Source organism: Python bivittatus, unplaced genomic scaffold (assembly GCF_059951505.1).
Source record: "Python bivittatus isolate LINGU-HERP-01145 unplaced genomic scaffold, Pbiv_v1 ctg000220_np1212, whole genome shotgun sequence".
Classification (NCBI taxonomy): Eukaryota; Metazoa; Chordata; class Lepidosauria; order Squamata; family Pythonidae; genus Python; species Python bivittatus.
The window spans coordinates 41,467,410-41,495,109 of record NW_028277048.1 but is presented as its reverse complement, the minus strand read 5'-3'; the positions used below and the strand labels follow the sequence as shown (position 1 = coordinate 41,495,109).

The 27,700-nt window shown below is 37.5% G+C and overlaps 1 protein-coding gene across 2 annotated transcripts; it reads left to right on the top strand.

Moving 5' to 3' along the window:
- Positions 1 to 368: 368 nt before the first annotated feature.
- PCYT2 (phosphate cytidylyltransferase 2, ethanolamine) lies at positions 369 to 23,620 on the top strand. 2 transcript variants are annotated; one of them, XM_007427779.3, is made up of 13 exons: positions 369 to 512; positions 5,225 to 5,313; positions 12,075 to 12,236; positions 12,730 to 12,796; positions 13,340 to 13,424; positions 14,667 to 14,711; positions 17,190 to 17,328; positions 18,231 to 18,313; positions 18,432 to 18,509; positions 19,403 to 19,468; positions 20,724 to 20,789; positions 21,488 to 21,576; positions 22,516 to 23,620. In XM_007427779.3, the coding sequence occupies exons 1-13, from the start codon at positions 433 to 435 to the stop codon at positions 22,634 to 22,636; spliced, it is 1,170 nt and encodes a 389-aa protein (XP_007427841.1). In that variant the 5' UTR covers positions 369 to 432; the 3' UTR covers positions 22,637 to 23,620. The 2 variants fall into 2 exon arrangements, with proteins under 2 accessions (XP_007427841.1, XP_087994554.1); XM_088138428.1 differs by lacking the exon at positions 369 to 512 and adding an exon at positions 8,734 to 8,788 and having other exon boundaries at positions 5,233 to 5,313.
- Positions 23,621 to 27,700: the final 4,080 nt, after the last annotated feature.

The window sequence follows — 27,700 nt, the reverse complement described above, 5'->3', positions numbered from 1 at the left end:
CTACCATTGAAACCTGAATAGTTGCTAAGTGTAACAATTGTGCAAAAGGGTATAATTCTGCAAGAAAGTTATGTCATCAAAAAGCCACATGCAGTAGAAGAGTGAAATAATGTTGACGGAAATTCCCCGTCTTCCAATAAGTTGCGGCGCGGACGGCAGAAAACCACGAATATCTTCAGCCCCAAGCGATCAGGCGCCAGCTCAGCAGCCCCGATGTCCGCCCAGGGCCTCGGACGAGAGAGCCGAGGGCCTCCCTTCAAGCCGAGCGGCTTTTGAAGGGGGCGGGCCCTGAGGGACGTAAAGAACCCGCCGTCGCGTGGCGGCGCTTTCGGCAGCCCCGGCTCCTCCCTGATCACGTGGCGGGGAGGGCCTGACCAGTGACAGCGGCGGGGTCAGGACGGCAGCTGATCGTCCGGCACTCGCCAGCTCAAGATGCTGCGGAACGGAGCTGCCGGAGGCGCCTCCTCGTTCAGTGCCGCCGCCCGGCCTGTGCGCGTCTGGTGCGATGGATGGTGAGTGTCCGTCCGGAGAGATGGACCCTGTAGTTGTGAGGCTTCTCTTGGCATTTCTATGGCAACCGCTGCCGAGGCGTCCCTTCGCCACGGCGTTGAGTAGCTGCCGCTCCGAAATGGGTCCCCATGGCAACGCCCCTCACGCTTCTGCCTTCTGTTGAATGGCTCCTCTCTGGTGTTCCCCTGCAGCCCCGCGCCTGACTACCGTGCTGCTCCCCGCAAGGCTTTCTGGCCGGGAGTATTTCCTTCCCATTAGGTGCTCGTTCATGCAAGCCTGGGTGTCTTTTGCTGTCAGAGTTGTAGGGCGCCTAGATCTGGAGAGCCAACTAGAGCTAAATTTACCGCAAAGCTATGATGGGGGGGGCGGGGGGGGGTGCTGTGTGGTATAGTGTTGAAGCCCGGAAGAGTTTGCTGTAGGCTCATCTGAAATTTCAGGTTTTGGCAAGAACTGCTTGACCTCTTCAGCATTTTTGGTGGAGTCTTTGGCACCACTTCATTTAGGGATGCTTGAGATTTCTGTCTGCCAGAAGTGCTTATTAGGACAGGATTTGTAATGTGCCTGGGCATGTGTGTGCAAGTAGTAAAAAATAATAGACTGGCAATTTGCATCAACTGAGTTTTTGAGATGGGCTGACTTCAAGGCTACCAATCCCACAGGCTCTTGGCAGCAGTTCCAGTGGTAGGTGGGTAGCTGTGAATAATCCGTTCTTGTTGATTTCTCTTTCTTCTCTTTTTTCCCTCTGATTGTCTTGTTCCTGAAGCAGGCAGCCTGTAATAAACAAATTAACCCATGTGAAAGGACTGAGTGTACTCTTCTCTGTACTATGTCAAAAGGACTTTGGAATTTAAATAGGCTTATAAGCATGAATTGCCCACAAAGACATACTTTGAGATTATTTAATGTTCTGGGAAGCTTCCATTTTAGCCACAAAACAGTATTTGCTTATAGCTACTCACATTTATTACCACTGCCTAAATTAACTCTTATTGCCATGGGTAAAATTTAAGGGGGCTAAATTGTATTTGTAAATGGGTAGGGATAATGTAATAATTGTAAACCACTGCAAGAAGTAATATTGCTCTCCCAGAATTGTATTTCCTGTTACTTTTTTGTCAACATACATAAAGTCAAGAACATGAACGTTGGAATTCAACATATTTTATATTATTGCAATTTCTATAGCTACCTTTGTAACATGAAGACTATGAGCCAGTTTCAAAACGATTCTCTTTTATTTCTGTTGCCTTCCTGATTGATATTGAAATTCTTAATCAATAGACAAAATCTGATTTCTATTTAAATACTGTTTGAATAGAATTATTTGCTTCCATTTGGATATAAGGTACAGCAGTAACTTAAACAAGCTATTCATTATATTCTTCAGTTACTTATCAGATTTGTAGCCTGCTTTATGTCTAGATAACTCAGCCAGTTTCATCAGTTTAGTACCATAGAGAGTGTTGGACAACAAGTTCCATTATACACAAGTGATAATTAAGTGTGGAGAGTACTACATTTGGGAAGGCTGAATCAGGTCATAATTCATTGAATTATTCAGTAGTTGCTTACAGTTAAGTAGAGTGATAGTTATTGTGTTTTCACCCATTCAATGTTATCTCCATGATCACACTGAACTCTGGAATTGCTTCCACCATATTTGCTGTCTCTGAAAGTAATATTTTAATTTTTATTTGTGGAGGGTGGGTTGTTTTGTTTTGCTTTGTAGTAGCTTATAACACAATCCTAGCAAAGTAGACCTCTTAGCATCATTATAAAGCCCTTGGTGGAGAAGTATTCAGTATTCCCTGACATGATTTCTTGGGATGCTCTGATCTTATCAGTCTCAATTTCACTCTGAATCATCTGAACAGCCATTTATTTCTCGCTGATCTTAGGCTCATAATCATCATTTGTTACCCATATTAGCATTATGGTGGCAGCACCTGTCCAATCTTGACTGAACTTGAGAAAGGTAAAGAGAGTCAGATCTGGTTAATTCTTGATTGGAAACATTGAAGAATTCTCAGGACTATAAGCTAGATTGGAAAGTTAAAAAAAAATCTAGTAATCAACTTCTGCATTGTTGTCATGAAAACATGAGTGTGTGCCAGTAGTTTCCAGGAGTCACTTAATTTGAGGGACAGCAATATATCACAGTTGGACTTGTGCAGATAACTACTGTTGGAATGCTTGAAACAACAAATGTATAAAGAGAATCACCAGCCATGGAGTTTCTTAGCAGCAGCAGCAGCATGAGACTTTGAATTTCCTTTATTTTTGTGAAAGAAAAAAGAAAAGAATAAGACAGGCCACTCAGTATTTATTGCCTGAACACACCATAAGGGAAATAGTTAAAGTTATAAACAGTCAACAGTAGAGTGCCATTTGAAGGCAAAAGTGATATATTGGAGGTACCAGCAAGTTGAAATCACAATAGTAAATCTAGGGATATTCAAGCAATTTACCTGTTTTCAGTGAAGTATCCTGTGGAGTTCAGAGATGAAGTGAAAATATGTAGGAAAAAAAATATTGAGCCAAGCTAGACAGATGTCTGAGAGACCTTTCCACTTTGGTGAAAAAGTTAGAAAGGAAACAAACTAGTTGAGAGCATGCCAATGAATGAACAAAATGGAATCAGTCAAGAGGAAGTAATCAACAGCATCAGTCGTATCAGGAAGATGAGAGAAAATACTATATTTGGCAATGAGATTATCATAGAATATGTATTTATTATCGCCATGTACCTCAGTGAGTCTAACATCCTGTAATTTTTTTTCTGAGTGCATTTTTAAACTGCAAATGCTAATATCAGCAATATCCCAGTTCGGTTACAGAGGAAGGGGACAAGTGGACCTGGAACTGTTCCAGATGTTGTCATAAAAACTGGATTTAAAGCCATATGACTCCTGGAAGATAACCCCTGGGAATGCTGGCACCAAGGTTCATTCTGAATTGTAATATGATAGCTGTGGGCCCCATTAAAAACTGCTTGGCATTTGCCAACATCTGGGCTACAGCCAAATGAAACCTGAAGGATTGAAGTTCTCCTGAAACTGTATTCTCATTTTATTAATGTGTAATCCATCTTTCCATTTACACACTTTTGTTTTTTAGCTTGAAAAAAAGATAACCTGTTGTTCTTAGCAAAATAAGGTATTCTGTATTAATTACCTTAACAGCACATTTATTTATTTCACCTTTTCCCCTTCGTTTTCCCTTTCTAATCATTATCAGCCAGAGAAGCTGCACCAAATCGTAATAGAAATATAATTGTGGAAACTCAGATTTTGTTTGAGGTGAATTTTAAGATGACCAAAAAAGTGTGCAAATCTTCTAGTTTCAAGAACTTTCATTAGGGAAGTTTTAAAAACAGAAAAATGTACAGGAGATATAAATGTAACTGGGGTTCAAGATGCATTTTTATCAGTTAAGCTTAGATGGAATTTGGGAGTAATAGACTGTGGATATGTAAATTGGATTCTGTCTGATACAAATCTGATTTAAGTTGTACCCAGCAATCTCCCAAAGATGGTTGGGCTTAAGAAATATGCCATCAATCTTACTTTCCCAGTTTTGAAAATATAAAGTCCAACCCATTTCCATCCTTAGCTAAGACACTCAGATTCCTTGACAGATGGAAAACAGAAGAGAGGCAAAAACTAGGCAATATTTATATTAACAAAGCTTAAAAAGAGGCAATAGCCAAATCAGGTAAAATTGCCAGAAAGAATTTTATGAACATCCAATTACAAGGAATGAGTCCAATGTATATTAAGTTTGAAAGGTTCTTCAAGACATACACTTATGACATTAAGTATTTTGTGAACACAATATAGATCAAATTCTATTTTTATTCTTGTCTGAATGAAGGATTAATACCTGGATCCTATAAACAGTTTAGAAAGACTTTTTTTCTTTGTTTTCTTTTCTCAGAATTCCTGATAGCTGAAAACGGGGTTGGATTTAAATAGTTTTTCTTGTGAGGCCTGTTTCCCATTCACTCTGCTCTTTCTTTACTGATCTGAATCAGGAGACTGAATATTCATATGCCCATCCCCCCTCTAATGCACGCACATCAGTTCAATATATTACTGATGCAGCAGAGGGAACAAGAATTTCTGCAACTATCACCATTTTAGTTTTCCTTTCAGGTCAGAAAAATATTATCAAGATCAAAACATATTTGAACTTTTTACTTGTGACTCTTTAGGAATACTGTAAAAGTATCTACATGCATTGATAATATACTTTCCACTTATCAGGTAATAGAATGTAATATTATAGATGCTACAACTGAAATCAGAATTTGAAGTGTAGAGGAATGAAAATAACAGAAAAAACAGTAGTATGTCCAGTAATATAACCAGAAATAAATTTACACTTTGCTGCTTGTGAGTAGTCAGGTGAGGTAAGGGGAGCAAAGAAGAGGAAGTGATGAAAGAGCTTCACCATTGTAATGCAAGCTCCACCCCTTTTGTATGTGCTTCTTGACATTGTACAGAAGGGACAGATGATGAAAGCTTCCAATCCTGTAGACACCACTAATAAGCAATATTGATGGTACAGCTGAGAAAACTTTGTTTAGTGGGACTGTGATTGAAGTTCTTTGCATGCTAATGGCGGAATCTTGTGAAAACAAGCATTAACATGCCAAACTCTTTACAGAGGTTTCTTTGTTATTTTTTGTATTGTTTTGTTTGTTTCTTTGTAGCTATGATATGGTACATTATGGACACTCCAACCAGTTGCGACAAGCTCGTGCAATGGGAGATTATCTGATTGTGGGAGTCCACACAGATGGTAAGGAAACTGCATTACTATTTTCTTTTTTCTTTTCAGAGGTTCTGCTAGAAAGAGATACATTGATGCCTCAGAATAGTGTCTAAAATTGTGATATGGCATCATATTCCCTTCAGCCAACACATTTAGTAATATATCCAGACACTATCATCTGTAATCTACAAAGTTCCATAGATTCTGGGGCTGTATCTGAATCTTGGCCTATGTTACAAGAATTCAAGTGGCATAGTCAAACTTCAGATGGAGATAGATTGCTGATGTAAAACCTGCAACCTCCACAAAATCTTGGGTACATCCCCAAAGGCCTCTCCAAAAATTTGAGATGAATTGTATTTTTAATATGGTAGAAGCAATATTAAATATAGCAAGCCTAATAATAACTATTTAGTTAATTTAAATTAATTTTAGAAATTGTTTTCATTTTTTCTATTTTTTTGTCCACATTTCAGAAATTGGCCTTGGTAGGTCAGTCAAAGAGCATGTGCGCCAAAGTTGTTCATTCTTGTTCTGAATTTGTTTTTCTTTTACTTTTCTATTAGATCTTATAAAGACATTACAACTGATAACATGTGATAACAAACTTACATATAAACTATATAACACTGTGACAACCACCCCTGGGGCTGGTACATCTCTCTCTGGGTCCTTTCCGTTGCTGGTTGTGTGCAATGCCAAAACAATTCAAGAAACAAATGAGTACTTTCCAAACAAGGCTTTTTTACTTACTGCTCAAAGGATTAAATACAAAAAAATTAAGCTGCAAATTAAAACTTGCTCAATGAAAGCAAACAGTCCCATAGAAGTAAAAAGCAGATAGATAAGTCCTTTTCCACCTGAGCAGCCTCACATGAAGTAGCCTTCCAAGCGAGCCGTTTCTCCCTCACACAAATGAGATTAAAGCTTGAGCAGCTTCCTTGAGGAAAGTAGATTCCACAGATCAACAAAGATACAAAGCCAATGTCTTCTACCAAAACTCCCTCTGTCCTCCTTCTATAGCTCCAGGGCTTATCTTAAGTACTCTTTCCAGGCTGGCCTCCACCCCTCTTCACAGGTGACAACAATTAAGGATACTGCTTTGATTTTAATTAACAAAGGTTTCAAAAGTTACAAATCAACATACAACTGGGGTTTCTCCACAAGGTCTTATCTGGTTACAACAATTTATAGCTTACTAACATCTAAAGCCTGTCTTTTTTCTCCCCGGTGATAAAACCCTCATTCCCATTACTTCAAAGTGGAGTCAGGAAGCTTCTCCATCTACTAATTTGGACAAGGAAACATACATAAAAAAAACAGGTTAGTTCCCACAATCCCGGACCTCCGTCGCAAACACTATTATAGAAAATCCTACACAAATAAAAGCAAAAACCTAAGCAAAACTAAGTGAAGAAAAAAACTGAAAAAGCGTGAAATAAGAAGTATATAGAAGAAATTGAAAGTTAAAAATAGAATAAAAAGGAATCCAAGATTTTGAGAGTCTATTACTTTTATATTCAAGATCTTAATTACGTATTTATACAAATCATTATAATTAAAATTTAAAGTTAAAGGTAAACCTAGATCAATGGAATCATCTGGTCTGATCTTGCCTCTGTTGAAACAAAACTAGTTCAAAGGCTGAGTTTTGACATATTTCACTGAACCAACATTTAGAATGTGGTACATAAATATCTTTCTAGGAGTACATAGTCATCACCTTTGCAGCATTCCAGGCATAATTTATCCAGAGGTCTTCATAAATTGTTAAATTCAGTTTTATAAAATATACTTTAACACATTGACATTTTTTAACATTAACTTCCTATCTAGAACCTGGTTCAGCATAGTATTAGTATCTAACCAATAAGGAATTATCAGTGGACATGAGCACAAAGTGTGCATTAGAGTTCCATAATACTTTTTATGTAAGTATTACATAAAAAAGGGTAACAGCCAAGCTTTTTTAAACAACTTTGGGGGAGTCCAATAAGCCTGAATTATTTTTTGCTGAATTAAATGAGTTTTTAAATTGTGTTCAACATACTTAAATCTATTTCAACTCTATTCCATATTTCTTATATATTATCCAAATTTATTTTTGTTAACATTTGCTAATAATAAATTGTTGATTAGGTCTCTATAAATGCTTTTTCCAGTATATCAGCACTTCTGCGATTTCAGAAGCTACTGGGGCATCAGGGCCAAACAATGAAACTAAAAGTGTTTTTAACTCTGTATACAGATGGCCCTCGCTTAATGACTACTTGTTCAGTGACCATTCAAACTTGTGATGGCACTGAATGAGAGGTACTTAGAACCGGTTCTTGGAGTTCTGGCCATCACAGTGTCCCTGAGGTCATGTGATTGCGATACAGATGCTCAGCACCTGGCTCACAATTATGACATCGCAGCATACTGTGGTCATATGGTCACCATTTGCAACCTTCTTTGCGATCTTCTGACAAGCAAAGTCAGTGGGGAAGCAGGAGGTTGCAAATGGTGAACATGTGACATCCTCACTTAACGACCCACAGTGATTCACTTAACAACAGCAACCATCGCTAAGCAGTCTTGTCACATGACATCTTGCTTTACGACCGCATCACTTAGTGATGGCAATTCTGGTCCCAATTGCCATAGTTAACTGAGGACTTCCTGTATTACTATTTGGTTGTACTAGGTAAGTTACATTCCTTTTGTAAAACTTCAAGGGTTTTGAAGTTATCTGCTTACTACTTGTTAGTAATCCCATTTTCAACCCAGATTTTCCCTTAAAAATCTTTTCCAAACATTTTTAACTAGGGATTAATCCACAGTGTCAATTTTTCATGAGAGTTGGAGTCAAACTTTAATTTTCTTCCCAGTAGAATACAAATGTGTCTAACTACCTTATCTACTGGAAAAAAATAACCAAACTCCTATAATAATTAGGACAGAACTTTAAGAGTACCAAATAATAGCTTTCAGGTTGAGCCCATAAGACTAAATAATCAATATTCTTTTCATCCCAATATCTTACTGAAGTATGCCAATTATATTCTTTAAAATCAGGCAGGAAAAAAGGAAAAACTGACTAAAGCTAAAATTGGGGGAAAAATGGCATCAGTGACTCCCATCTGGAACATGACAAGGACACAAAGACCCCATTTCCTTCCTCCTAAGGAAGAAGGGAAAAAAAGAATAAAGATAAATAAAAAGGTGGGGGAGATATTTTCTCCCTACCTTAAGTGTATTTAAACCAACATACCCAATAATGCTCCAATCCAATTCCTATTGTAGAAGGTGGTTGGATTCATATATCTTGTTAAGCTGGGAGTTTTAACCATTGTTTGTTGGATAAACCACATTGATTGGGTTCACACATTGCACTAATGTTGAAGCAGGAATAGGCATCCTGTTTGCATCCAAGAGCCATACTTTCATTTTCATTTTTCTTTTCAGCTGCTGAGGGTCATGGACCATGATACTGACATGGTGACATCATCAGAGGGTTAGGGTTAGTAATTTTCAATCCTTTTTCTTTTTAAACATTTTTGGTAGTTTGGGTTTTTTAAGTGAAATTGATATGTTAAACCTATTTTCCAATGTGTAAAATCACATTGCTGATCGTTTTTAATGTGCCACAAATTTCAGTGGCATGACTTTTGGGGTGCTTTGCGAGTCTGCAAAAGACTGCCATCAACCATAGTTTTCAAATTGTGGAGCATGCACAATACACTAAACCAAATCAAAACAAACTACATTATATCTTAGAACAAATGGTTACACATTGGATTGACTTTGGTTTAGTGTGATTCATCTCCCTTGGAATTATTTAGTTTGGAATCCTGCACAGCTTAGTTTTTAGCAATCTTCTAGTGTGAGCTCAGTCTTTATATCATTAAACTTAAATAATACATAGCACAACAGCTGATCCCATAGAGAGGAAAGCTGGAGGTCTCAGTACTTCTCTTCCTGAAACCATATGAGTGTTTACATACTGGCCCTATCCCTGCTTTTGGGTGGAAACTTAGTGATTCCCAGTGCCACAGCCTACTTTCTAGAGGCACCTCACTGGCATTCACCCCCTCATCTCAGTGTATAAGAAACATAGGGCTCTTACAACCTGTGCTGCCTTTCTAGTGAGTGAAATATTAAAAAATAAATAAAAATGCAATAATTTAAATAATTTCTATATTGCACCTCCTTGCCATGTAAGCTCAAAGGTGTGTGACAAAAGGATTCACCGCTTGCTCTGTCATTCTTAGGAAATAGACCAATCTTATAAGACATAAACAAAATCAAACTTTATTAAAGAAAGAAAAGATAAGCTATACAAATCCTTTTCAATTTTAAATGTCAAAAATGCCAGATTTCAGTAGTGAAGAAGATCAGTTATAGAGCTGTTCAGATTGTGGAAAAATAGCAGGTTTATTAAAAAAGAACATTTACATAAGAAGTTGTAATGCTCCCAGCAGACCACAAGATACTGTATACTAGTCTACTACAAATAAGCATTCTACCACAATTAACAGAAGTATGTTGCTGAAAGCTTCAAATTAATAATTGTAGATCAGAAAAGATTCTAAATTATTGTCTCATGCACAAATTGAGGATATGCATAAAGGCTGAAGTACATACAATTAACAAACTTGCACAGAATAAAATTAAAAACCAGGACATTTCAACACACCACAATAAAAGAAAGATTAAACAATGTAACATTCCTAGCTAGATGTTTTTAATCTGTGCTTTTTAGAGGTAACCTTTTCCTGAAACAAATGTTCCCTCTGTCTCAGTTATTCCTGGATTTTCTGCTTCCTATACATATACATATACATATACATATACATATACATATACATATACATATACATATACATATACATATACATATATACATATACATATATAAAGTTTTAACAATAATAAGAATTAATACAAACTAAAATAGAATGAAAAATAAGAAAGAAAAAGAGAAAAAAAGCAAAAGCTAAAAGTGCAGGAAAAAAAGTAGAAGAAAAATAGAAAGAAGGAAAAAAGATATAAAGAAAGATATTAAAAAGTGGCTTCCAATCTTCTTCACAGCAGTTATATTTTAACCTCTCTCTCTAAGGTTACATCATGACTCTCTTCTTTCTATAATCTATCCTGTCTAATCATCAAAAACATAAATTATAAGTTCATTTTTTTCTTTTTTACTCAAAAAGTCCATAAGGGGTTTCCAGTCATCGATAAATGTGGATATTGTCTTTTCTCTAATCAAACCAGTCAATTTAGCCATTTCAGCAAGTTCTGTCATCTTCACCAACCATTCCTCCGTTGCAGGTATTGCCGAATCTTCCCATCTTTGTGCATACAATAATGTTGCTGCAGTTATCATATATAAAAACAATGTTCCGTGGCTCTTTTCTAACTGTTTATCCATCAGTCCCAGGAGGAAAAGTTTTGGTTTCAACTGAACGTTAATCTTTAAAATCCTCTGAATCACTATATGTATTTGAGCCCAAAATTTTCTAGTTTTTTTACACATCCACCAAGTATGATAAAATGGCGCTTCTTGTTGTTCACATTTCCAATATAAATTTGAAGTACTTTTATACATTCTGGATAATTTTTCTGGTGTCATATACCAACAGTACATCATTTTATAAGTTCTCTTTAAGATTATAACATAATGTAAATTTCAGTCCTTTCAACCACATATTTTCTCATTGTTCCATTTGTATATTATAACCAAAGTTTTTAGTTCACTTTTTCATACCTTCTTTGACCTGTTCTTCTTCTGTTTCAAATTTCAATAAAAGTTTATACATTTTAGCAATTATATATTCATCATTTGTACACAATTCCATTTCAAATTCTGTCTTACATGGTTCAATACCATGAATTCTTGTGTCTACTTTAAATATTTCTGATAACTGTAAATAAGAAAACTATTGACAAACTATGTCCTTCTGTCATCAGTTGTTCTCTTGATTTTATTTTATATTCCCTTTGAATGGACTTCCTGCTTCCTGAGGACTTTAGTAAGTTAATTCTGAGGCTGTTGAGGAAATAGACAGAATCCTAGTCCTTTCCCCAGCCTTGGTCTATAGCTTTTTTCCTCCTCCAGTTCTTCCTTTGTCTTTTAAAAGGATTCAGATTTTCTATCCCCAGAATATAGGGAAGGTCTGGGGTATTTCTGCATCTATGTGTCAAAAAATCATGCCTCCTCATTGAAATATGGATTGACAGTCTGGCATATAGACTGGCATTCACAATGTGTTTGGAAGATTTTGCATTCTTGGATAGTAACCCTAATAGTAAGCTATGTTATTTTGCCTAGAATAATCAATATTTATGTTTGTTTTGTGCATAAAATATTCATATTTGATGTCAAGAAAATCTGTACTCTATACAAGCTTCTTTCTGAATGAGCAGTATAATTAAATAAACATGAATGTACATGTGCCTCATAAAATAGTTTTTTAAAAATTAATGTCACTAGAATCCTTATAAACAAAGGGTCATGGTACTCTTTTCAGCAATTGGTAATCAGAAGCATCTTGTCTGATCAGGAGAAGAAAGAGCAAAGCTACAGAGTCTTTATAGTCTTAGTACTGTAGAGTCAGAGATTGCTTCCTGGGGCAAGCCAAATGTGAGCCTTAATTAAAGCTTACTATTGAAATTTTAAAGGTTACTCAGATTATTTTATCTTTTTCCTTCTGCAGGAATTTGTGGGAAATTAACGGATGCATGGGATGCACACGCAGGCCTGATAATCACCTCTTCTTCTCTGTTTTTTTTATTCTAAATCTCAGATGAAATATCCAAACATAAAGGCCCCCCTGTCTTTACTCAGGAAGAAAGATACAAAATGGTGAAGGCCATCAAGTGGGTAGATGAAATTGTTCAAGGAGCTCCTTATGTCACAACACTGGAAACTCTGGATAAATACAACTGTGACTTCTGTGTACATGGGGGTGAGTACTGGAGTTGATGTACCACATTATCTACCTATATATGCTAAGAGTCTGCTTTACTGATTAAAATAAATGGTAAAATCATTTTGCTATCTTTGTTAATGTACATCATCCTCATTTTCTATACTACTTCTTGCACATCAGTTGCACAAGTGATATAATGTAATAAAGCCATAAACATATGGTTAATTAACAGTACAGTGTGTCTTGCTTTTGAGAACAGAAATGAAATGGAGATCAACACTGCTTGCAGAATTGCACTCAGGTTTCCAGCAGCTGAGCAGCCTGAGCTTCCCACAGCATTGCTTGATCCATTGGACTGATTATCTTCGAGATGGAGAAGGATAACTAGCAAAATCTTTCTTCATTGTTAGAGAAGACGGCCTTGCTTGCATACTTGTTTGCCATAATTAAAATGCATATTGTAGGAATCTGCTGATTAGACTATCTAAGCAGCTCCTCCAATTTATCAGCAGTTTTTTTTTTAATACAGATGACATCACACTTACTGCAGATGGCAAGGATACGTACGAGGAAGTGAAGAAAGCTGGGAGATATAGGTAAAACCCTATTTATGTTGTTCTGCTCAGAAATCCTGAAAGGCCCTGCTATTTTTTTTATTGCACCTGTGGCTTGCTTTTCCTCTATATGTTTCAAATGTGTATATATTGGTTCCCTGGTGGTCTATTCAAATACTCTGCCATTGCACTTCAGCCGTAGAACTATATTAGACTATTACGCATTAATCTGGTTTTGTCCTTAACTCTTGTTCAGCCATGGTATATATCAGATGAAAATGTGAAAACTGTCAATGATTTAACCCAAAATGGATGAAACTTATTAGTAACATAACAGAAGAGCTTGAGGAGGGAAACATGGGAAAGAGTGGTTTAGTGTTCTGTATCATCAAACCTACAATTAGGAAGGAAAGAAATAGGTTATTTTCTTGCTAAAAACTCAAAACTTAAAAAAAAGGTAAGAAAAAAGAAAGTCTACCAAGATATTCTCAGACAAGTAAAAAGATGTAGGGCGAAGGACTCCACTAACATTGTGAATAATGGTTAGCAAAATTCCTATCTCATCTCAAACTTGTCTTGTTGCAGGGAGTGTAAACGCACCCAGGGAGTGTCCACCACAGATCTGGTTGGCCGGATGTTGCTTATGACCAAGGCCCATCACAGCAACATTGTAAGTGAAAAAGTGGCTTAGAAAATTTTAAGGTGCTCTGTTTCCTTCAGTACTCTGAACCACTGATCTATGAGTGCTTTTGGAACAGAGGACAGTAATAGTTTTTAGTTTTTCAGATCAATCTTGGGGAAGTTTGTAAACTCTCTGATCATTCTTTGATGTGTTCCAGGATTATTGCTGCTTGATACAGGCCTTCTAGGCAGCAGATGCCAAAACCAAAGTAAAAGTATATGCTTAGGGAAGTGCTGTTTGAAATGCATGCAGTGCACATCAGATGTGCTACAGAGAAGGAAAGAAAATAACTTACAGCAGAAATGTTATTATTTGGATCATCAGATAAGGGTGGGATTTGGAAAGAGGAGGTCAGGTTGCATTGCTTGGCAAATGGATCAAGATTTAATTTAGGTCAGGGGCATTTATACAATAGTGTTAAATTGTAGCAGTTTACTAAATGGGCTATTGGGCTAAGAATATATTTAGTCCATGTGTCTCTGTGGCAGAAGCTAGAAGGCCACACTGTGCTTCTGAACTACACTGAGCTAGTTTCTAGAAGCGTGTAAAGTATCTGTCCTTTCCACAGTCAGGCAGTTCATGCTATGAAGTCAGTACGATTCATCTCACTGAAGCATGGAGGCAACATAATTCACTTTGCTGAGGTACTCGTTATCTCATCTGGCAATTCCAGGAGCCCTAAGAGGACCTTGGAGTGACATGAACAAAAGTAACATGGCAGTTTTGCTTCCTTTTAGTGATGGAATAGGATGGGGACAGAGTACACATTGTCTTGTAAAGCCCCCTTGCTCAAGGCATGTTTAGAATAAAGCATGTTTTTGAAGCTGTGCACAACTGTACTTTTTTCAGCTGTGAGGTTCTCTTTACATGGATGTGAAATGTTTAATGAGAACTGGTTTGGTGTAGAAACTGGGAGACTGAGTTCTAGTCCTGCCTAAGGCACAGAAGCCAGCTGAGTGTTTTGGGGTCAGTCACTCCCTCTCTCAGCCCTGGGAAGAAGGCAATGGCAAACCACTTCTGAAAAATGCTGCCAAGAAAACTGCATGGACTTGTCCATGTAGTCACCAGGAGTCAACACTGATCTGAAGGCAAAAAAAAAATTTTTTAATGACGAATTCTGAGGAATCGGAGATCTGCTATACCTAATTTAGAGGTCCGTATGTTCCTTTCCTTAGCTGGATGGGTCCAGTGAAATTTCTTTACTGTTAATATGCTTCTTTTCTCTTTTAGGCTGAAGATACAGATTATCGGAAGCATGCAGATAACCTAGGGAAGGTAAGAACCAGCACCAGCAGTCACATCAGAGATAGGACCCTCTGCTCCATGCAGCTTATGCTTAATCAGAGATAGTATGAGAATTATAATGGAACTATTCCAAATTTAGAGTGATAGAGTAGTCTGAAATTGATGATTTATTCATTTAAAGTATTTCTGTTTCTCCATTGTTATTTTTTTAGATTGTAAAACTCAGTTCAGAGATTGTCTAATTATTATTATGAGGAGGAGGAGGAGGAGGAGGAGGAGGCGGAGTATGTAAGGTGCTCTGGAATCTTTCATGCAAAAGATGTTCAATCTGAAAAGGGATAGAATTTGCACTGCAGTGTTGCAACACTTGTTTTGTCCTTCGCTCCCCTGCAGATGCTAATCTATGGAAATATTTTCATGATACCAATATATGGAAATATATTTATGGAAATATCTGAATCATAAAAACAAAAATCACTTTATTTCCTGTTTTTACTTAGGGACATTTATAAGAAGACAAACTTGTAACCATCAATATCAGAGCAGTTTTGTAATCAAGGAGTTTGTTTAGGGGTCATTATAGCTAGTTTCAAGCTTTGCAGAGGGTTCAAGGAACATCTGTATAGGGCATCCAGATATACTTGAAATATCTTCGATATTTGGCCTCTTCTTTACAATACACAAGCACTATGTAAGAAATTATTTGAGAATTGTATAGCTTTATATGTCATATAACAGATAAGTTGCTCTTTGGCGTCAGAGTTGTAATGTGCATACAGTGCATGAGATCGTTTTACTAAGTTGTAGAAGCAGTCCCAAAGAATGCCACCTGGTGGAGCTAATCTTCCTTTCCACTCTGAGCAGTTTCTGGCACTTATTGTGCATATGTTAAATTATTGTTGGTACAAAAATATATATGTAAAGTAATCAGAATAAAAGAAGAGGGAGGTATATATGGGTGTGTAAAATCTTCTAAAATGCAGGCTATAAAAATATCAAATATTAATTAAAAATAGCAAAACAAAATGCAGAATCAATTACTATATTTCATTGGCATATATGTAAAAAATGAATAACTTCAAAAGTCAGTCCATGAACATGTGAAGGGTAGATGCTTGTTGGTGTTTGGGGTGGGTAGCTGTGTTGTTGGAGGTTAGCAGATATGGGTAGGTGGGCTTGGGACAGAGGAACCCAGGGGGCTGGGGGGAGATGTGAGGTGGAGGGCATAGTGATCATTCTAGATCCTTTGACCACAAAGGTTGACATTGCTCATTAGGTATTGCTGTCAGAGATGGTAATATGTATCAATGTGCTTAAAGCCTTTCTAACACAATTTAGAAAGTTTACAATTTATACAACATAGTTTTAGCAGAGTGCCTCCTATGAATGTTCAGGGTCAGTTTTTGTTGAGTTGTTGTAACAGATCTAAAAGGAATTCTGTGCCACAAAGAGTTCCAATGAGATTCATAGAGTTCAGATTCCAAATAATTCTCCCAGAGTCTCTTGAGGCTTTCAAGAGATAGTGTTTTATTTAGCATAAGAGATTTTCTTGAATTTGAATGAAGATGTACACCATTTTCTGAATGTCAGTGATTACAATTAATAAAATCAAGTGTACGTAGGAATAAATTGTTGACCTTCTCATTTGAAACAAAGTTGGAACTTGTGATCAGTCCTTTTGCAAAATATTTTCCATCAGTGTACATAATTCTAATTCTATGAAATCCTCTGCCTTTCTGCTCCTTGTATTGAATAACTTTATTGTCATGTTTCAAGAGGATAATCATGGTATAGAAGTAGAGTTTAGCAGCCAAGTTATCTTCCACTTTTCTAATCTGCTATAGTAAGCATTAAAGTATCGATGCAGCAATAGATATTGATCTCCTTGTGTCAAAAATAAATGATATTGCCAGACCATGATCAGCACTAGCCCACTTTGTACCCATGAACATTATTTGAATTTCTGATTATATGAATTCATTGTTTCACTTGAAAAGCGTTAAAAAAATTATTGTGTCTAATCTTTCATCATGCTTTTGCTTATACTTTATGATTTACTAAACCCTCAAATTCATCTATAGTTATGTGTAAACTAAAAGAAAGTATGTATAAAACCAAGTAATGGGCAATGGAATTTGAAATAAAAGTAGAAACATAGGAAAAACAGTCATTTTGAGTACATTTAATTGAATATTTGGTGGTAAGGAAAAATGTCATGACTTCAGTTTTATTTTAATCTTGCTCTGAAGAGAGTTATGTTCCTTTAACTGGTGCCAATTCTTTGTGGTTATTATCTCTAAATGTATACATCCACTTGGACTGGTCTGTTTTGGTAACAATTTCTGGATCTTTATCAGTGTTGGTTAATATAGAAGTTGATTCATTAGAATTAATTTTTTAACCTGCTACTGCCTAAAATATTTAATTCAAATTGTATCGTATTGGAAGAAAACTGAGCAAATAACTTCAATACCTGCCAAAATATTGAAGTTGTTCTTCTTTCTCCAGTGCCCTAAAGGTCACAGTCCCTGGACCGGAGTTTCTCAGTTTCTGCAAACATCTCAGAAGATCATCCAATTTGCATCTGGCAAGGAGCCACAACCTGGAGATACCATAATCTATGTGGCTGGTGCCTTTGATCTCTTTCGTATCCTGAATTGTTTCCTTTTGAGTGGAATGAAATTAAGAGTTTTTTTTAGCAAATTAGGAAGTCCTGATGTCTTTTTTTGGAACTGCCTACACCCCATATCTTAACCAGTTCTTCAGGTTTGGTTTTGTTTTTTACTATTAGAAATGCTAAACCAAGATCTTCCAACTAGCAACTTAGGCTAATATACTGTATCTTTTCTTTATCTAACAGTAAAGTGTACTTTTAGCTGAGAATTCTTAGTGATTTGTCTGAAGTTCAAAAGAACTATAACACAAGCATGGTCTTGTGTGGTAAGAGATTTTACTTTAATCTAGGAAATTAATATGAAAAAAGGTGACACATATAGCCTTCCTCAAGAAAATGGAATACTACTCTTTTCAAGCTGTATTATGTCCTCCAGTGGGAAGACTCACCCCTAATAATATCCTCCAATAGCCATGCTTTAAGCAGAATTTGCCACATCTCCCCCTTTCCCTGCAGAATAAATCTGTCTCTCTTTCTGCCTTCCTACATTTTCATTGACTGATGTAATTATTCATTATTCAACCACCATTTTGTGCCTTACCTCTCAATCTTTAGAGCATGCCGGATGAATGTTCATTCATTTCAAGCTTAAGCATAGGTTAAAAAAACAACAACAACCCAGAATGTAGATTCTAAAGGTTGCAATATGACAAGCACTTGCCAATAGTGTTGTGCAAAGGTTCCTGCAATCAATTCCAGAACTATTTCTGAACATGATCCTTGACTGGTCATTATAAGTCTTGTAAACTACAACCATTGTGAGCTACTAGGAAAAGAAATAGAGGGCTTGTGAAAAGCAAAGAACATACCTACTTCTCATTAATTTTAGTTTCATTCAGTGCCAGAAGTTTGCTTTCTTAATGTGTATACATTAGATGTAGGTCATGTGGATTTTCTGGAGAGAGTGCATCAAATTGCAAACCGACCGTATATAATTGTTGGGCTGCACTTTGACCAAGTGAGTATCAGTTCTGTAGTGGCTTGGTTGGGAGATTACTTAATCACCTTCACCTGCTGGGGAGATGGAAATAGAGTATTTCATCATGCTGATGCGAATTGCTATGATTTAATTACAGGAAGTGAATCTCTATAAAGGCAAGAACTATCCCATAATGAATGTCCACGAGCGAACCCTCAGCGTTTTGGCCTGCAGAGTGAGTATTTGGCCAGAATCATTCTCTTCTAATTAGGATGTGAAGTGAAAGCAGCAAATAAAACTAACCATCCTGAAGTGAAACAGGTCTTGGGCCTGGTTGATGATCTAGTGACCTAAGAATATTGCCTTAAGTTCCATGGAAGAACTGTAGGGTAAAACAAATACATTTTTAAAAACTGAGTATTTCCCAAGAAACGAAATTATGTTCTTCAAAGTTTTCCAAACTCCCTATTTTTTTTTAAAAAAAATAATGAATTCATGATAGGATGGTGTTCATGATATTTTGGTAGTTAATACTTAGGTTGGGATAATAGGGAATAGGAGATAATGGTGCATAAATCTTTGTCAGGAGCTACCCAAGCATTTCTAGACATTTTGTAAAAGAGAGACTATTTGTCTTTGGTGGAACTTGTAGGTGATTTTTTTTTGTGATACAAACAACCATACAAATTGCAATTACTACTTCCAACAGAAGAGACTATATGTAGCTCAGGGTTGTGACTGTGGAGTCCTTGGTGCTTGCCCTGCCAGTGTTGGTGGGGGTGTGGTTGGAGAAAATCACGCCCCCACCAACACTGGCAGGGCCTATACTGTATATAAACAGGGGGAAAACCCCACACTCACTAGCACTGATTATGTTACCTAGTCAGGTAATGAAATGTCTACAATCAAACTCAGAGAACACCAAGGGCTCCACAATTACTACTTCTTTGAACTATAGCTTTATTAGTACATACCAAAAAAGTAAGTTCTCATTACCTAATGGAATCTTTCAATGCTCCATTTTCCTCTTAAAACCTTACTTTCAGAATTCACTAACTAAAACAATAATTGGTAGATGTGTGGACTATGTAGTTATGGCTGGCTTTTTTCTCTTCTCTTTGCCTTTAGTATGTTTCTGAAGTAGTGATTGGAGCTCCCTATTCAGTCACTGCGGATCTGCTGGATCATTTCAAGGTGAGGATGTCTGACTTCTCTCTCTCTCTCTATATATATATATGTAGTTGTAGGTATATAGATCATAACATATTCTTAATGGTGGAAATGGCATCTCAGGTGCTCTTAGGCAGGGTGGGAAAGTAATCTTTTTGTTTTCAGTGTCTCATTTGCTTGTAATTTTGTTCTAACCTACAAGAGCCATGGAGTGCTGCTGTGATATCATAAGAGGGTGCAGGGCCAGAATTTTTGACTCTACCTTTTCCCATTATTGAAGGTTTAGGTTTTTTTTTAAAAAAAGGTGTTTTGTTGCTCATTTTTCCTTCACATGTGGAAAACCACCACCAGCAAAAAAGGACTAGGAGTTTGCCCACCCCAGCTCCATGCCAATGTTCAGACAATTATTACAAGGGAGGAATAGCAGTAACTTCTGTTTTAACTTTTTTGAGACCTTACCCCTAATCTCACATTAGTAATTTTGCAACTCATTAGAGCAGGAAGGAAACAAGATTGTGAACCAGTTTCTGCACCTCTCTCTATCACTCCAAAATAAAGCTTTGTGATTTCATAAATATGAAAATTAATAAAAAAAACATTTAGGAACCATATACAGCCATTCAAAACCTGACCTTGGAACGGGGGGTAAGTGTTCCTTATTATGTGTACTGTGTTAGCTTTTCCAGCCATCACATCAACAATTTTAGACATGTCTGTTATAGCAGTTCCAGTTGTGATTTTGGCACCCAATTTCAGCTTTTCTTAGGTACTGCTTGGAAAAGTAAAGAAATGGTTAAATTAGTTTGACATATGACCAGCTAGACAGAAACAAAAATAAAAATAGTACAGCCACTGATTGTTCTACAACAGCCTTTCCCAACCTGGTAGCCTCCATATGTGCTGGACTACAGCAATTCCAGCCAATTGTAGATCAAGCTACCTGATTATTCTGGATGTTGCAATTCAACATATCTGGAGAGCATCAAGGTGGGAAAGGCTATCTGAAGCATTTTCTCCGATACTCTGAAAAACTATAACCTTAACAGTAGATATGAGGTGAGGCAACAGCATCTGGAAGACAGTTGGAAAGACACACACTTAAGAGCATTTACCAATATATAATGGCTTCAATAATGGATGTATATTGCCTATATCACGTAGGTGAGTTGTGCCTGCTGTAGTGTGGCACAACATACATGGGATGAATCCATTCTTGAGATATTACACTCCAGACTAAGAAAGGCTTAAGGAGATGGTGATAGATTTTCTTTATGTGTAGGTGGATCTTGTGTGCCATGGGATGACTGAGGTGGTACCTGACAAGGATGGATCAGACCCGTATGAGGTAAGAATTATGGAAATCTATTTTTTCCTTATCTGGACCTCAGGTCACAATACATGATATGGAAACAAATTTCTTTCAGGCATTTTTAAATTATTCTGTGGCCAAATGGACAGTAAGAGCATAGCATAAGTAGTTTGTGAAGTTTGAGCTTTCAACTTTGTGGCCAGTTGTAAATTGTCTTATTGCTGCGCTAAACTGCAGAGTTCTTTCTTTTTCCAATTCTAGTTGTTCTAGCAACTCTTTCTGTACTATTATATACAGTACGTACCCATGGAGCTTTTTCAACCTATTTTGATAAGAATCAATGCTGTCTTCCTGAGAATGTCTGTAAACCAGGGGTGACATCAAAAGCACTAAGGCTGTATTTGGCTCTTGAACATCCTTGACTTGGATGGGGCATTCTGGAGTTATGACTTATCACAATTCCTGAAAACTGATGGCATAATTTATTCCATGTTGAGATAGCACAGCACAAGTCCTATAAAGTCTTTAAGGTAGTTGGCAAAAAGAAGAGAAATAAAATAATACCCCCCCCCACCAAATCCAAGAGAATCCTCCTAACCCACCAATTTGCATAATTGCTCTGCCAGCTGCAGCCCCACGGTCAATATTAAGTGTGACCCTTGGCCAACACTTCTGCTGTAAATAGACTTTGTTCGCATTTCTCATTTCATTCATTCTATTCTCTGTATCTACAGGAACCCAAGAGACGTGGTATTTTCCAGCTGGTAGACAGTGGCAACAATCTTACCACCGATCTGATAGTGAAAAGAATAATTAAGAACAGGTTAGTTGCTCGTGACTGACTAATTTTGTGTATGGTATGATAGGGCCTTGATTCTGCTGTTATAAACTCTTCATTCACTCGACCTATCTTTTTATGACCCTGCACTAAGCCAGCTATATTACCCACAAAATAATAATTTACAGAAGAAAGAAGGAAGAACCTACATAGAATTGAGAGCTGCAGTGGGCGTTGTTACATTTTTCTAGTTGTCTTTGCACTGAGGTGGGAGTGGGGGCAGTCTTTAAACAGTTACTTAAAACATTAAAGTATATTAAAGTAATCCTTAAACAATAGAAAACCATGCAGGCACCTCTGAATGTTTTGCTACTGAACTTTACAGCTTGGTTTTGAGGACTGCAAAAATGCATTTTGGGAGTCATATGCAGCCCACAAACCATGGATTGCCCATCCCAATCTATAGTTAAACAATTGCAGTTCCGAAGATATATCTGTAGTTTACAGTACCATGTGAATGCTCAAAATTTTCCTATAGTTTCAGGCCTACCTTAATCTATAGATCATAGAACACCAGTGCTGCCTGTATTTAGTATACTGTACTTTGAGTTCCCTAAAAATAACCAATATTGCAACTAGAATACATTTCACAAATTAGGAAGAAGGCATGGTAATTTCCATAACTTAATTACTCAATGTTTGGATTTGAAATAGGAAAGGGAGCTTTGGATCAGCACAGGCACCCTCTCTGTATTGATCAGCTGTTTCTTAAAGAGCCATACTTTTCCTGGGGCCACTGTACCACCCAGGAATGGATCTGAAGCACCCTTGCCTGCTTTCTGAATACCGTACACCTGATTTATAGAAGAAAATTCTCAGAAACAGCTCAGAGCAAGCATAGGAGGACACCAGAGTTCCCCAGCATTTTGAAAAGTGCAGTGGAATTAAATCTCCATATAATTATGGATCTCTTGGTTGTTGTAGGCTGGAATTTGAAGCTCGGAATCAGAAGAAAGAAGCAAAGGAACTGGCTGTTCTGGAGGTCATGAAAAGAAAGGAGGAAGCAGCCCAACAGAAGACAGGTCTAAGGGACCAAGAGAGTTAGCATGGAGAAGAGTGCAGGAGAATCCTCCTCCTCCTGGAGCTGCAAATTTCTCCTCGATGCTGCTGTCCTTTCTGAATTAGGCCTGTGGTCACATTTTCCTGCCTTTAAGTACATCAGCTGCCCATAGGGAAGAGCCAGATGGATGCTGCTATCTAGTTAGTCGGGAAGTTTTAAACATGGTCCTTCCAATAACCAGTTTTAATTTTGATGAAAGTTAGCAATCTTGTGTGGGTTTTATCTTCTGGCATTTCTGACCTAATGGAACTAGGGAATTGGGAATCCTCTCAGCAAACCTTCTGAAATTTATATATCTCAAAGCATCTCTTTAATTTGTGCCTGCCAGAGATAATTTTCAAATATATCAAACCATCCTTTCTGGATTCAGGGTCCTTTGTTAACAGCAACAGTTGCTGAAGTTTGGCTGGATGCTATTGGAGGTTGCTCCTTTTCCAGGAAACAGGATGCAGCCATACTTGCCACTATATTTCCCAGCTAAGTATATCTGGAAAAAAAGAACTGCAATTGTATACACTGCCTTACATCAGAATCTTTCCATATTGTAATTGTGGAAGGAGTTCAGTGGGCTTCTCTAATTTCAGATAATGCTCTCCTTACTTTATGTAGAGATAAGTCTGTTGAGGCCCGTAGCTAAGCAGGAAGGCTGCAGTACTAATTGCTCTCATAGCACGAAAATATGGTGTAAATCTTTGGAAATCTCACTATGGCTGAAGCTGATTTTCAGAAGCTCCATATTGATCCTGAGTTACATCCTGGGGAAGCATACTGTCCCTTGTATGTAAATGCTTTGTACTGCTAACATTGGATGCTTTGTGATGAAGCCTGAAGTTTCTTTCTCACACATGATGGGGAACACATGGGGGCCACATATGAGGATGGGGTTCTTTCCCACCCAAACAGGCTCCTTTCTATCTTTCTCTTGTACATTTTCAGCCATGGATATTAATAAAATGTTGATGACTTGCATTTACAGTTGAAGTCTGAGATTAAGACTAGAAGGACTGGAAAAAAAATAGTTGAAACTTAACCAGGTAAAGATTTACTTACTAAGAGAGACATAGCTTGAGGAATTTAAGTTGCAGTGTAGGATATTTCTCCTACATAATGATTATTAAACACATACTGTAATAATAATTTATCCCCATATTACCTTTGCATACATTCTCTAGAGCACTAGATGACTCCTCCACACAATGTTAGCTGTTAAAACTGACAGCAGTGAAGATATATATCACAGTACAGAATATTTAGTTTATAAAATGAAGTGAGGCGTTTCTGAGGGCAATCCTTTATTGCATTATTGATGAGATTACTCAAAAATAGCTAGAGTTTGTTCTACTGTGGGACCAGGAGATGAGATAAACTTTACATCTGCAGTAGCTGTGAACTAAATGGAATGAGATACCAAAGTTGTCCCCAACAAAAATTTTTTTACTGGAATGCAGCTGGAGGGACTACATTTGATCGCAGCAGGGACACAGGTACTTAATTCTTCCTTGATTGTTTCTCCATTTTTGTGGAGGGGAAACTCAAATATAAAAGCTTTTGATTAGACAATTTCTGGAATTAGCCTTGAGCTTATGTGCAGGCTTGCCACTCTAACCTCTAACTGCTATGAAAACATATTTAATTAAAGAGAGTCTTATTTTTTTATACTTGGCACTATATGTTAATTGTTCATATACTCTCTTAAAATGGAATTTCACAGCTGACAATTTGAAGGAGGCATGATGCAGAACTTCCTGTACTTAATCATCCCTAAAATCTAGAGCTCCAATAAAAGCAAATACATAACTTAAAAGAGGGCATAACATGGCAAGATTTGCACATTCTGTTTTATGCATATGCATATGCATATATAGAGGCAAATAATATAATTTAAATAGAAATACAATACATTTCCATATAGTAGGGATAAATTCAGAAGTGATCTACATGCTTGTTTAGTCTGCTCTCCAGATACTGTTGAAGGATAACTTCAAAACCCCTACTGTTCTTTCTTTTGGTCCTTTATCATGTTGGCTGGCAGCTCTTCAGCTTGAGAATGCTTTTAAATGGATTTTTTTTCCCCTGTAAAATGGGACACATGGCCATTTATTTAATCTCGAGCTCTTGCTGTCCATCTGTACAAGAGAACTGACCCAGTCCAAGCTTCTGTTCTCCTTTCCTGGACCAATATCCCTGCCCGTTGGCTGCTTTCTTTAGTCCCTCCTTTCACTTTAAACTAACAAAATAGTTCATATGCCCAGGAACTTCTGTCTCATGTTGTTTTTAATCTTGAGCTTGTTACCATTTTTGAATTAATTTCTCTGAAATATGAGACTCCTTGGGGCCTTGATGCTATGGTAAAGTGAGAATTTTTGAAAGGATTTGTCATTAAATGCAAATAGTGCAGCCCAAAAGTGGTAACTTTACCTCAGGCTGCACATTTCCATAGGAAGAGGCTGCCACTGGCAGCCAGTTGCTTGAAATTGTTATTAAAAATGTCTGACTTATTTAATTTCTGCCTTCCCTGCCGCTTCACAGCCTGAATCTGGAATTTCAGTTCACCTCAATCAGAGGCAATGAGCAGTGGCTGGCAGAGCTAGAGTTATTCAAACACCTCATTGCTGTTTCTTACCCCAAATTCTTTTGCATTTTACATTTCCTTGCTAAGTGCCAGGGGTCCCTTCTTCTTGTGTTGATGTTTGCTGATAGGTTGTTTCTGCCTTGGGGAATGAGAGTGAAGGATTATAAATTATGGGGATGGTTTGCAAATTTCAAATTTCAAGGCTGTTTACTGCTGCTTGACTCAATAAAGCTTTGGGGCTTGGCAATGGAAGAGCAATCTTCTTCCATTGTGGCTAGACATATAGGGACTTTCTGGCCCCTTCTCATCTGGCCTGTAGGTGCCCTTTTTGAGGTTTCTCTCTTCTCCCAGTGCTGCACCCTTTCAGAGAATGGAGAGAAAGTAGGAGATTAGCTCCCAAATATAATTTCACTTGTCCATGTCTTTCCCCCTGACTACATCTTGAGAGGTAGCAGTTTGTTTTCACTCTCTGTTCACTTTTTCTAAGATGAGAAGGACAAGGAAGGCTCACTCAGCTTCAGTATATGAATGGAGCATGGGTGTTGGGCATCTTGATGGCCAGGAAAATAGTTCAGGAATGGGGGGAACATGTCCACTCTTATCATGCTTCCTGGAAACAATGTTATCATCGGACCAAAAAAGATTCATGACTTTCTCACTAAGCCAAAAGTACTCCAATTTAAAGGTAAGAAAATAACATAGCTTCAGTTCATTCTCAAGCTTTCAGTGGTCTGTGGAATGTCCTGGGATCCACTTATTAACATTGGCCACAGTCCAACATGTCAGTAAAGAACACATAATTCTGTTAGGGTCTTGATGTTTGTAGCACAAATCTAACCTCACCTTCTTTCTAAAACTTTGCTGTTTGGGAATTTGAGTCAAATCCAGTGCATCTGGAAGGCAGCAAATTAAAGAAAACTGATCTAGATTAATGAAGATTTCCAATTCAATGTTTTGTCCCTCTAATTGTAGAGAAACAGACCAGCCCTTTAAGTATTATTTTACTAAGGTGGGAGTTTACTAAGTTGAGCAAGAGGCTTCAGTTTTCTGCACCACCACTCTTGTATCACAAGCCTTATATTACCTCAGGAATGTCCAAGGAGTGTGTGTGTGTGTGTGTGTGTGTGTGTATCAAAATTTGCAGGATGGTGAGTGCAGTGTTGCAGTCTAAGAGACAGATACAAAATGGGTGGGATTTGGATCACAGTGCTATGCCCACCACCATCTTGTAGACTGGTTTCCCTCGTAGAAGCTACTGTATTAGTTTGTGAGGCTTATTAAAAATAGCCCTCGGATGGATGGAGCATATTAGAAAGCGTTGTTAGGAAAAGGTTTGTTCCTACTTCTCATCACACACAAAAAGCACACACAGGAGTTCCAACTGTTTTCAATATTAGCAGCTAGAACGTCATAAAGTCTCTTTGTCAAACTGATCTTTATAAAAAGGCCTGAGACTTTGAGCTGAACACCAATAATTTTGTTACAATTTTGTTACAAAATTATATAAGCTGCTCACAAACCTTAAGATTTTACCCCATAACTCAATTAAAGTGCTATCCACTTATCCATAAGCTGGCAGAAAACTATATTGATATAAAATTTGCTGTCCTATCCCCTGTGATTGGCAGATGGTTTTAATAGATAGCTAGACCCCACATTTTGCCATCTTTCAAACCTACCACTTTCAGCAGCTTTCGCGACCACACTAAACTGTTAGTCGGGGGGTCAATGCATGGCAGATCATGCTCCGTCAGAAGTGGCCATCGGTTGCCTATCATCTAAAGAGAAAAACACTGCTTCAGCACAGACGGTACTGTATCTTATGGGGGCTGAGGATAAGATGAAGGCAATAACACAGAGACATGGCAGAATAAATATGTTAATTCAAGTCTTAAGATGCAAGTGAGGGAAAGCCCTTAGCCTGCTATTTCTAGTAGAAACCTCATTCCCAAGTTACCTTCTGCTTCTGATCTTTCTAGGTTCTTTTTTGTCATATAAGGAATTTTCTCCTATTCACTTATTCACAATTTACTATGTACCAATAGAAGAGAATATATGTAGCTCAGGATTGAACTGGAGTCCTTGGTGTTCTCTGAGCTTGGTTGTTTTCTTGCAGTCTACCTGCTGAAGATGTTACCTAGATGGGGAACAAAATATCTGCAAGAAAACAACCAAGCTCAGAGAACACCAAGGACTCCACAATTCACTATGTTTCCCCTTCTGTGAGTCATAAGTGATATGCAACTAACACAATACACAATATATGATAAAGTTTTCAATTTCCTGAGGTGATGAATAGATTCTTATTCAGTTCTAATAGCACTGGGGACTATCTATACCCATACTAGAACTTTACAACATGGAGAGGTAACTTGAGGCCTTGGAAGTGAATATAGCCCTTGAATCCCATTGTTGCAAATTCCATGGTCACCTCTGACCAGTTTCAGTGCATATCTCAGACAAAAGCCCAGGAAAAA